Raw genomic sequence first — 11,961 nt, forward strand, 5'->3', positions numbered from 1 at the left:
GAAGGTTAGGGCGGCTCGAGATTGCACTTGGAATAGAGGGCTCTGGGATGAAACATTGTATTTGAAAAAAAGGCAGAATATGTTTTTCGATATAAAAGATTTTATTATGTGCCAATAAATAAATCAGGGTTAGATATGTGGTAGCTTGAGAGCAGGGCTACGTCCCTCGAGGCCGTGTTTCGGAGTTGTCAGATTTTCATTGTTAGAACAATAGTTCGTGGTTTTAAGAGTCGCTACTAAAATACAAATAAATATATATATATATATATATATATATCGACAATGCATGAACCAAGGATATTTTACAGCAATCTCGTTGGAAAAGATAGCAAGAAATGGACGAAATGCAAATCTAGCTGAAATCTAATGTCAAACAATTGTGCGCTTTATCCTGAGAATTACAAGTGCGTGGCTATATTCCCGTCTATCCTTTCAAACAAGCATCGTTACAACAATCTTAAGACGCTGTCCATAGTCCGCTTTTACATTAGAATTGTCTTAAATATGATCTTGAGATATTTGTTAGCCAATCGGATGGCTGTATTAGTACCCAAAAGATATACTTAAGATCATCTCATTGAATGAAAAGAATGGACTATGAGCGGACCACCCTTGGTGTAAAAGTATCCTCAGTTTATGATACAACAAATTTAAAACACCATTTTTGTGCGTATTATATAAAAGATTTCTTTAAGAAATTACTCTTCTTGTACAGGTCCCAGATGAAAAAACGAAATAAGGATAGAAATCTCTTCAAGTTGCGTAATTGATATGCGTTTAACATTCCGCGCAAACATTTTCAAAATGCTCTCCCTTTTACTTTGACTTTTGGCGTCTCAAAGTACGGCCGAACGCAAGCATTGGCCCCGTTGTCTCGCAAACATTATCGCCGTGGATGCAAATGCATATATATGTATATAAATATGTATAAAAGAGAGTAGAAATGGAGGCTTACGATACAAATACATGCGCGAAACAAGCGATGGAATGATGAGTATCGTTGAAAGTTGCACTAGCACGTCTACAAGTACTAGTTGTATAAAAGATTATCGCCCAGCTTAATGATGACACCGCCGCGAGATCAAACGCAAATAAATTATTACTCGATACAAGTATCGTTGCACAAGGCACGCAATTCTGACTGCGTTTGCTAGGAAATGAAGAGATCAACTTGCTGAGTAGAGAGGCCCTCCTCAAGATTATAGAGATTCCAGATCCAGAACCTGGTCGAGTCCTGAACTATTCTCGAGGAGATGATCCACTTGCATCTTTTATCTCAACACGGAGAATCCCTTCACTCTCGCGAAACGGAATGGCCTGCAGTGTATGTAACGCGTGTTGCATTCTGGCGACGAGGCGTGCACCGGTGTCGCGTTGGCATCGTTCTCCTTGCCCCAGGCGTGTCTCGGCGTCTCGATGCCAAACGGGCTGTACAGCTTTGTCGGGGTACGGCCCAGCAGCTGACGAGAGCGAGTCTGTGGTGTCTGCATCTTGCAGGCGCCTGGTGACTGTTGTTCTTCTAATCGCTGGCGTCTACGTGTGGAACTCCTGAATTTCTACAAATATAAAAAGAAATCAATAAGCGACGTGATTCTTTCAGAAGTATTTCTTTTGAGAAAGTGATCTACTTTTTCGCGAATAATCGCAGGAGAACAAAATGAACGTATTGGCGACTTTATAAAACATCCTGATCGTACCTCCCGGGTATCCTTACCTGAGATATCGTGCCGAATGTAGTGCGCACCGACGATATCGTCCTGGACAGTTTCTCGGCACCGTTTCGCAGCGCTCGTCTCGAGTCTGCGGATACGTTGCCGAGGCTGATGTTGTTCCAGGCACGGTCGGCAGATTCCTTCAGCGTCTTCGATGTTTTCGACTTCGCCGATTTCACGTCGTCGCCGGCCGATCCGCGTTCCTTGTCGAATCGGTCCTGTAGACGCTGCCGCAGGTTACGCGTGCCACGCACCATCTCCGGCGAGTTCCGCGGGCCCAGTACTTCCCGGTGGAACGTGAACGACACGCTGCGCGAATCTGGTCGCATCTTCCTCGTCGCCGCGACACTTGACACTGGATATCTTGCTCGACCTTGTCGTCAGCGACCTCACGAGAGGGTGTCACCACCGAAACCGACCGAAATGATGGAACCGAAACGGACACGGTGCGATCGCGACCGTTGGTAACCGTCCTCGTGCTAATTTCTCTCGGCCGACCTCGGTGACAACTAGAGGGGAAACTCCCATAGCATTTCTATGGGGTTCTGGGACTCGGAGGGTCTTCTGATTGGCTGCCTCGATGCGCAATCGCCAAAATGTCCGTCAGTTGATTTTTCGAAGGGTACGTGCGAAACGATCGCTGGACGATTGATCAATAATTATATGGAAATTCGTTGGAAGAAAGCAGAACGATGCCACATTCCGAGTCAAGGTAGACATCCATCGAGGTAAAACAGTGGAAAAGGTTGCGGAACTGATGCAGAAAGAGCGAATGTACGGGGTAATGCAGATGTGCTGGGCGCTACAACGTAAATTCCACACATAATGGTAAGTTTTATTTCTACTTCTTTAAGATTCTTCGTAATCTGAGCGATTATTTCTTAACTTATCTCTTAAACTCTCTTTGATATGAAGCTTATTCAAAATCAGTCATACAATTCTTATAAATTTTAATTTTCTTAAAGTTTTTTGTACTTTTCGATAGTTTTAAAAACCGACAGCCATATTGGAATTGACGTAATCTTTTTTGGGATCTAGGCTCGGTGATTATTAAAGAGTTTTGACGTTATTACTTTGACCTTCCGGGCTGCAGAAGTACTCACGCCAATTCCCAACTATGGCTATCAGTCTTTAATAATTCCTCGTCGGTGTCAAAATTCATATATCGTCGATAATATTGCGCCAAGTACGATTCTCGTAATTCGTAATTCGCGGGGAGACCACGTGACCGTCGCCGCCTTTTCTCTCCGCCGCGACCCTAGTGGAAGAACGTGGCAGCGTTGCCGCCAGTCGGCCGTGGCTCTTGGTCAGTGCCGGCAACGTTGTTTGGTACTGTGGGCTGTCGTCGTTGTGATCGTGACGGCGCAGTGTGCGGCACTCGTGCGGTCAAACACACCCAATGTTTGTGTTTTCAAGTTCCTCGTGATACGGTAAATCGTCGTCGTCGTCGTGCTTGTCACGCGCGCAACCAGTGTGACACGTCCGCGCGCGCCCACGATACTAGAACGCGCCGAAGGGGCATGTAGTTATCGGCGGTGCGACGTCGTCGGCGTCACCGTCGGCCCTCGAGATGTGGACGACGACGAAGACCACGAAGTACGGCGTCGGTGAGTTTTATCGGCGCGCTCTCCTATCTCCCGCTGCCCTCCCCGTCCGGCGACTCGCTCGCATTCGCCGCTCATTTCAGAGCTGTCAAATTCGCGGCGCCCGCGCGATTTCGCGTTCCGCGTGGAAAATCGCTCGCTCAATTGTAATTCAGTCGCGATGCTTGAATGTAATTCTTTTTTTGGGAGAGGGGGGGCTCAATTGTGGGCGATCTCGCGCGAAGCGGACAGATTGAAAGAGAGGAGCGTCTGCCAGATCCTCGCGATGGATGCGCGTTCCCTCGCTCGCCGGCGGCGTGTGCGTATGCGTGCATATGTGCATACGTGCGTGTGGGTGCTCTACGTGTGCTCCATTCATGCATTGATCGTGCGCGCGAGTAGTAAAGTCCGCGCTTGATAAGCCGGAGCCGACTCGTCCGGGCCTCGGATTTCGCGTCTTGTTCTCATGATATTCTTACGAGTGGCGATTTCCTCCTGCATTCTTATCCTCGACTATGTCGCGATAACATGCAGTCCGAAATCAGTAAAGAGGCGCTTAGCGATAACGGGATTTGGAAACTAATGTACGACAGTCCTTTCTGATAATATTCCTTTATGTCTTGCATCGCGTGACGCCGCCGGCGTTGACCTTGCTCGCGCATTAGCAGTGGTTGCACTAGGAGTCGGGGTCGATTTAATCTCGATGAATTTTTTGTGTACCATAGATATAGGAGAACGTGACTCACGTCAATTATTGTGTTTTCGTTGTCACAGATAAAGAAATCACGGAATATGAGACAAATACTAGAGCACGAAATTTCTGAAACGAGAACTCGTAAAAATCTGAGTTATAAAGCAAAAGAAAGAAAGGGAGAGGGGCGATTTATACCACGTTATCGTCTGTCGTTTGAAAATCATCTTTAATTACAATTTTACTCAAAGTACACGCGCAATCCACTATGTTTGACGTAATAAACATGTGTGGATAATGCGATTTTTGCGATCTGTGGGAAACAAGCGCAAGAGAACAGAGGAAAAGAACATTTCTCGATAACAGATTGCGGTAGCGTCTGCAGTTTATCACGATTCGCGAGACGTCTTGACACAGAGTAGCAACGTTGTGGTATTAAATGGAATTTGATCGCTGGAATGCCAACGTGCAACGATGATTAGCCGCGTTAAGTTGCCGCGAGGATTTCTGACGCGGCGAAAAGTGCGAAAAGAGAGAATTCTTCGGAATCAGAATCAATTTACAGAGCGGCATTGTCTGTTCAGAATTTTTTCGCGACTAATTAACGCTGCCGTTAATCTGCCCTGGCGTTCGTTTAAGGTCGTTAGCGCGCCTTCATTGGCTCAATCTACTCCAAGCAGTGCAAGCGACTCTAATCCGATAAATAGTCGTAAGTCGGAAGTGAGAAAAGATAGATGATCGATTCCTTAGTCCTTTCTTGTTCATTGAGTCTCATTTATCTGATAAAGATGTATTTATTTACGTATTTTGTTAGACGCAGCTTCGACAAGCTTCGATAAACGATAGATTATATCTGAAAAAATAATGTCAATGCGTCTAGGAAAATAATACAGTACGCATAGTATTTGGAAGGTTTTACAAACAGTCAAAATAATCTCTCGGAGATATCACCGTTTACTCTATCCGCAGCTATGACCGAAGACTAGCTTTCATAACTTTTTCATTCGCACCGCGAATGGCTACGTAATTACGTCCCGAATTAAATTCTTTTTGTTCGCAACTTTAATCGGGATTTGCCTTTCTGCGGCAAGTTTTTAATTTGCAACGTCGGGCAAAATGTTTCGCGTGGACTTTTTGTCGATCGCGCGATGGCTTCCGGGATTTTCCTGGACCGTGCGATTGCAGACTCGCGCGGAGACTAAGTATGCATGTAAGCGCGCGATTAAAGCACAATCTTTCAATCTACCAATGTACGGCACTATTCACGCGGTCATGCCCCTATGCATCGTTTCTTTTTAGCAGTCGTTGTAGATGTAGAACCGTAACTATATGTCCTCTCTCTCTTTCTCCCTTTCTCTTTCAGTCTCTTATACATGTAACAAGTCTGCAGATACGTTATTGCTGCCATTACCGAACCCCATTACTCTAACTCTAAGCGTTAAAAGCCAAATTTACTTCTCGATTATCGATAAAAGCTAAATTTAGATAGTTTGAAAATTTCGAAATAAATTCCGTGAGAGATTTGATTTTCATGTTGATGTCGTTCATGTTCATGTCACGTGAGAATTATTATGTCACAAAATTTTACGTCTATCGGCAGGATACTGCAATGCGATGTAACTTTCGGAACTAGTCGTAATCAGTCACATAAATGTTAATATTAGTATCGCCTATCTCGCGATGAGTGACGTTATCGGTGCACTTCCTGCCGACGCGCCTTCGCCGTTTGTTAACCACATTTTATGTCTGCAAAAAAGCACTCGGTAATTTAACCGGCATGTACTATATGTCGTGGATATGCCACCGACGCTTTTGACATTTTATGGTCGCGCATAAAGCGGCGTTTCCGTTCCGAAAAACGTGCGGTTCTCTTCTGTGAGTACTTCTCTGACTCGTGGCGAAAATAGTCGTGATGGCGTTTTCAATTGCGAGAATTTTGTCGCATTTCTTCTCGTTGAATTTTGAAAAATTCAGGAGTTTGATATAATAACAACTAAGAAGACAAAAACAATTAATATGTAACATATAAACACATATTTTTTCAATTTCTATGAAAAATTATTTAATTTTTATAAATTTCACGTAACACGGATTTTCAATTTGTGTTTCGTTAGGTGTTCGTTGCATGTATGGGCTTTGAGAAATTTTTATCGAGAGAGATACATGTGAAAAAAAACGGAAGTTCTGTCACGAGGGTCCAGGAGGCATTATGATTTCAGATGTCATTGTTTATGTCTTCATTTTGCGACCCTCCCGAACTGTTGCACCCTACCTAGCATTACGGCATTATTGATGTCCATTGCCGGCTCCGCACGTGTGACTTCACCACGTGTGTGCGTGTACTAGTGGGAGCACTAATGACTCCCTCCTTTAAATCTACCTTCTGTCATTATTATTTACCATCATCACTTTTTATTATTTACGTATGCAATCTCATTCCTGATGTATAAATCATTAACGTGTGTATGTGATATTTTTCCTTTAGAATATTCCACATATTTTTGTATAACTGCAGGTAGTTTTATAATATTAATTAATTAATTTAAGCTAATGATTTTTTTCTGTTGTATCTTTCTCTGTATTTTCATCACTCAAAGTGGATGCACATAAAACTTTTATTCGAGAGAGTACATAAATTGAAGTAAGGGCGACTCACCATCGACGCTCCGAGCGGAGGAAAGCGTAGGGTCGCAGGAAGGTCGGAAAATTCGGGGAAGGAACGGCAGGAAAGGCTGCCAGACCTGTGCCTGCGGTTCCCCTCGGTCGCGAATGTTTCGTACGGCCGAGAAAGGGAGTTATCGATTTAATTCCCCGGGAAAAGCCATGGGAGAAAGCCGTGCGCGACGCGAACGCTTCGCGGTCCGTCCTTTGTTCGTGGCGCGCTGAGTATGGAATTCTTTTGTGTAGCACAATTTTGGAATATTTAGATAATTTCGTATTTTTTATCATTCTACAGAAGTCGATAGACGTAAAAAGTTTAAAGATAAACTCATGTTGCAGCAAAGTTCTCTAGGAAATTTGGCTTATTTTTCTATACAAAGACTCTTTACATTTATTCCTAAATGCGACTACATTTATTCTCTTTTTTCTTCTTGTTCTTATATAAATTTTAGCAAGATTAATCTTATACAAGATTTCTTTAGAAAACTTTTATGAGAGAAACGCAAAATTGCAGAAACACAAATTAATGCGACTCATGAATTTGTGATTCAATGCATAATTGCGAATGCAAAGTTAGAGCTATCCATGGAAAAAGTATCCATAAAGAAGACTTGTACGATAGCTGGTCTCTGTCTTTGTTATGCGGGAAAATATTCTATTAAGGCCAGTGAAGAGAAAGAGAGACGAGACTGTGCGGAATGGTCTGTCTGCCATCCGGTGACGCAAAACATTCCGCGTATAAGTGACATTCTATTGATCGGGTTGTCTCTCTCGCAGCAAACATGTGGCAGCGTATTGTCGTGGTCCTTTGCCGATTACTGCAAAATACCTCATTGTTATTGCTCGGAAAAAAAGTCGACTAGACTTACTCACAGTTTTCCGAGCCATTGATTTATGGAGATTTTTACATCATCGCGATTCCGCAAACCGTAAAGTATTTGTAACAACATTCTTCTCGTTTGTTGATGAAATTTTTAGGTAAAAGTATAAATAATATTATCTATTGTGTTAATAAAGCAACGCAGTTTAAATTGGATTGAAATTTCAATCCTTTTGTCACGAATTCGTGAATTGCATAACATGTATCTCTTTCTTATTTCTTCTACAAATTGCAAATTCAAATTTGTTTCTCCAATTTTACGAAATTTATTATCACAAGGATTTTAGTTTATCAGTTTATCTCGTAACTCGTTTATCAATTGTTGCGTTACTTTTAAGTGAATTTCGATACTGTTAAATTCGGTGTCGGTTCTCTCGTGAATTTTATATAGTAGCAGACAGGCAGACGCGATATCACGCGCGACTATTCGCTTTTACGGGCGTGCATGTCGTTTCACCAAAATTTCATGATGCGTGTGGCGATCGATCACGCGCGCTTCCTGTGAATGAACGCGAACGTTCCGCGTGTCGTTGCATGCGGCTTACTCGCGCTCCACCTAGCTGCGAAAACGGAAAATGGCCAAATTCACAGCGGTCCAGCGACGTGCGGCGTCGAAAATTGTGCCACACTATCCTACGCGTCGCTCATGGACGACCCAGTGGGCGAGCAAATGCTCGCTGTAATGCCAGTTAACGTGTACAGGATGTCCCAAAAATGGTGAGTGGCGACATCCTGTCCTTGACGTAACTCGCGAGTTTTTAATTCCGACAATCGAGACGCGAACACTTCCCTGTTAATCTCATAATATTGATTATTAGATTATTAGGGCGACGTTAATAAGCGCGACACGCTATTAAATTGCCGTGGGACTACTTCTCGGAATTTCAAGCAAGTCCCACTGTGGCGGAAACTCGTGTAACGAGAAATTTTCAGAGTTGTCTCGCAATACTTCGACAACTTCAATGTACTCTGCCAATTAATCTCGACCAAGATATTACTGGGAGCACGAAGAAATTTGCTGAACCGAGCGCGCTGTAAAACTACTTTTTCTGCGTTTCTGTGTTAAAATAAATAGAAAGACGTATTTGAATTTTCACTGCATACACATATCGATTCGAAAGTATTTGCCGCTTTCCCGACACACCCTGTAGACCTACGCATATGTAAACTCACAAAACATGCCCACGAGAAAACGCAGAAAGAGAGAGTCGAAGAAAGAAAGCGAAAAAGAGAAGCGGATACAAGCGGAGGCGAGGAGGAAGCGAGAGAACGAGAGAGAGAAAGAGAGAGAGAGAGAGACGCACCGCTCATTGAGATGCATCTCGCGTACATTTCTCCGACAGCCGCGAGAGAGGACCGGAAGCTGGCTCGTCATACGTGCATCGTTACGCGTATCCGGTGCCCCGGAGTCGGCTTATCGGGACTGACAATTCCAGGAAAGAGGTTCGTGGTACCGATCATGAAGATGCGTTATCCCGATCTGTATATGCGATCAACGATGAACTACTGTTGCTACAAGCAATACGTTTAATTTTAGTAGCTACCAAACAGCGTGAACCAAACGCGCGACATACGCAGAGGTTCCATGAAGATATAAAGCATTTGCCAGATACTATCTCGTATCTCTAGAAAAATCATTGATACGATCTTATCTTCAGTCAGCGATATGTTGTGCTTGCCAACACATGATCGCATCGAGCTCAATAATATAGAGCTCAATATTAGATTATATAATTACATCACATTCGTACACTGTCTTCAACTCGTTCAGTTATTCAGCTGTTCAGCGCATCAGCCTACGCGTTGGAAGTTGAGATTGCGATTTGGAAATTGAGACTTGATTAACCAAAACGCTGCCTGTTGTATTCTGATTGTATCTCGGTGACCAAATCGCAGCATCAATCTCCATGCTATCGTAAATTTAATTTTTTGTTTTAATGCGATTGTACGCCGTTGAAGATGATCGTGGGAATATTCTGGTCTGTAGTCAGACGCAGATCCGGATAAACGCGATTGCGCCGCTTCCTACGTAAACGTGCGCTGTTAACATTTATCAGCTAGCGCATCATTTTACACGGACGACATAACGAGATCCAGTTAGCCGATGAATGACGGCGGCGAGCGCTCGTTGAAAATATCACCGTGTCGTGCACACCGCCATGTGCCGGCTCACAGATAACAGTAGCAATATAGTATGCTCTTTTTTACAGCTGTGTATAACTGGCGAGGGGACACGCGCTATGGGTTGCCTCTGGAAATCGGAGAAACCGTTCAGATCCTGGAAGAATGCGCAGGTACGTAATTTGAGACGATCTTGTTCTTCTCTTTCTGTCTTTCTCTGCCTTTCAATTGGTCGGATAATCGAGATGTCAGCGACTTTCAATATCACGCTCATCCGTACATGTCTATGTTGCGGGAAGTGATGAAGTCATCAGGAAACGTGATGATATAGGATAATCACGCATCCTCAATCAAATCATACGGGGAATAATATAGACTTGAGTAATGAAGTAACAAAGAGAGAAAATTCTAGGCACGAGAATCAAATAAACATAGTAGGCATAATTGACTGCTACATTCATAATGATAAAATTTAGCATGTTGTGAGATTCGATGATCCAAATGAATAATATGCATTAATTAATTAATCGCCGCATAGCAGAAGCTTGTTAACAAATTCTTGCAGTATTGTTACATGCGTTGCCTAAACGAGATTATTGCATTAACAGTTTCAGTTCTCAGTGCGAACTAATTGCAGAAATAGAAAATTATTATTTCGTGGATCTATTAATGTGATAACTACGTTTAGTTTGCAACTCGGCATTATTCCAAGATTTCATTTATGTTAATATCGATCTTTACCTTTGGCTTTATTTTCTGAACGAATATAATTGCGGATTGTTGTGATTGCGGAATCATAACAATAAAACTTGATTGTCTACGTGATTCCAGGCTGGTACAGAGGATTCTCGACGAAAAATCGCGCGGTGAAAGGGATTTTCCCGAGTTCCTACGTGCATCTGAAGCCCTGCAAAATTGACAATGAGGGCCTGTTCGAGTCCGTCATACCGCTGGAGGACCCGGTGGTCCGCGAAGTCACCCTGGTCCTGCGCGAATGGGGCAGCATCTGGAAGAGGTTGTACGTGGTGAGTACACTTCATCGTGCACTTCGTTCCTCTTCCTCCTCATTACACTTTCTTCCCGCGAGAAAAATCTGCCTTTGTGCCACGGTTAAGAGAATATTTTTACCGTTATTAAAAATGCGATCGGTGGAGAGAAAATTGTGACCGTAAATCTGCGTCCGTTCTTCATTTTCATTCCCTCGTTCATTTCAAACTCAGTGCATTATCATACTCGAGATTGCATTTCGGACTACTAATGAAGATTCTAAATTAACATCTTGATATTTCAACGAATTTACGTTGCTCGTATAATTTTCTACATTGCGATCAAAAAGAATATTGACTTTTTTTGTAAAAAAGTTGTTGAAGCTCGATTCTTAGATGCTTCAAGAGAGATCAAATATCTTTCTCCTATAAAAAGAAGTCCTTGCATCTTCCTCATTATAAAGTTTTTCAAAATAATTTCCTGTTGCTCATTGTACAAGATCGTTTGAGAAAACGTAAAAGATTGATCTCATGGGACATAGGTTCTCTTGCATTTTCGAGGATTTGCATGAAGAATTGCGTGATGAATAGAAACGTGATGTTCCGTCGTTGCTTGTACTGCAGGAGCGTGAGGAGTACAAATTCAACGCGTTGCGCAAAGTGATGCGGGAACTGCTGGAATGGCGACGACAACTTTTGGCTGGCACCCTCACCACCGATCAGACGCGGGAGCTGAAGCTGCGAATAATCAATAAAGTGGATTGGGGGAATCGGTAAGTCGGAAAAAAACACATCTTCTGTACCGCTAAATTCACAGCACGTGTTGCAAGATCGAAAACTATTTAGTTTTCTATTTTTCTCGTCATAGTTGTTCTTCTACGAACTAGCTCTCTATTAATGGCAAAGTTTCTTCGTCAATTTATGCGAGTTGGCTCTAACGATTGCACATCAATAACGATACATCTTGAAATTTATTTGAAAGAGATCATTTATTTTCGAAAAGCCTCACGTTATATAAACAAGACATGCGTAATATTTAACGCGTATATTATTGCCATTAGCTTGGGAATACATCAATTTTTATCCAAATGACCAAATTACAATTAAACGAGAAGAATTCAATTTATACGTCTATAATTTAGGATACATCCTTCTCACGTGAAAAGATTTCAGTTAAATTATTCCTATATATATATATATATATATATATATATATATATATATAAATATATATATATAAAATAGTTTCTTTCGTTCGATCAGAGAAAGCGAGTCGTGCGAGTGGTTTCAGTCGCGATCGCGGAAGAAAAATTTGTCTCTCGCGTGA

At 42.6% G+C, this 11,961-nt stretch overlaps 2 protein-coding genes across 5 annotated transcripts in view; one reads left to right on the forward strand and one right to left on the reverse strand.

Moving 5' to 3' along the window:
• Positions 1-84: 84 nt before the first annotated feature.
• Positions 85-2,181, reverse strand: LOC105275288. The gene is made up of 2 exons (XM_011332025.3): positions 1,715-2,181; positions 85-1,556 (listed from the first exon to the last, which is right to left on the reverse strand). Exons 1-2 carry the CDS (start codon positions 2,039-2,041, stop codon positions 1,272-1,274), a joined length of 612 nt encoding a protein of 203 aa, XP_011330327.1. The 5' UTR covers positions 2,042-2,181; the 3' UTR covers positions 85-1,271.
• A 146-nt stretch (positions 2,182-2,327) lies between these two features.
• The window catches only part of LOC105275287 (dedicator of cytokinesis protein 3), a 49,105-nt gene continuing 39,471 nt past the window's right edge, over positions 2,328-11,961 (forward strand). For 2 of the 4 annotated variants that reach the window (XM_011332022.3, XM_026973886.1), the window contains exons 1-4: positions 2,328-3,319; positions 9,738-9,821; positions 10,480-10,673; positions 11,259-11,407. In XM_011332022.3, the coding sequence (XP_011330324.1) occupies positions 3,283-3,319; positions 9,738-9,821; positions 10,480-10,673; positions 11,259-11,407 (464 nt within the window). In that variant the 5' untranslated portion in view covers positions 2,328-3,282. The remainder of the gene's footprint in view (positions 3,320-9,737; positions 9,822-10,479; positions 10,674-11,258; positions 11,408-11,961) is intronic. The other 2 variants (XM_011332023.3, XM_011332021.3) reach the window with 2 other exon arrangements.

This window comes from Ooceraea biroi, chromosome 11 (genome assembly GCF_003672135.1).
Source record: "Ooceraea biroi isolate clonal line C1 chromosome 11, Obir_v5.4, whole genome shotgun sequence".
NCBI classification, from domain to species: Eukaryota; Metazoa; Arthropoda; class Insecta; order Hymenoptera; family Formicidae; genus Ooceraea; species Ooceraea biroi.

Coding starts and splice junctions, on each gene's coding strand:
- LOC105275288 (XM_011332025.3), bottom strand. CDS start 2,041: ATGCGACCAGATTCGCGCAGCGTGTCGTTCACGTTCCACCGGGAAGTA. Junction 1,557..1,714: donor CATTCGGCACGATATCTCAG/GTAAGGATACCC, acceptor TTATATTTGTAG/AAATTCAGGAGTTCCACACG.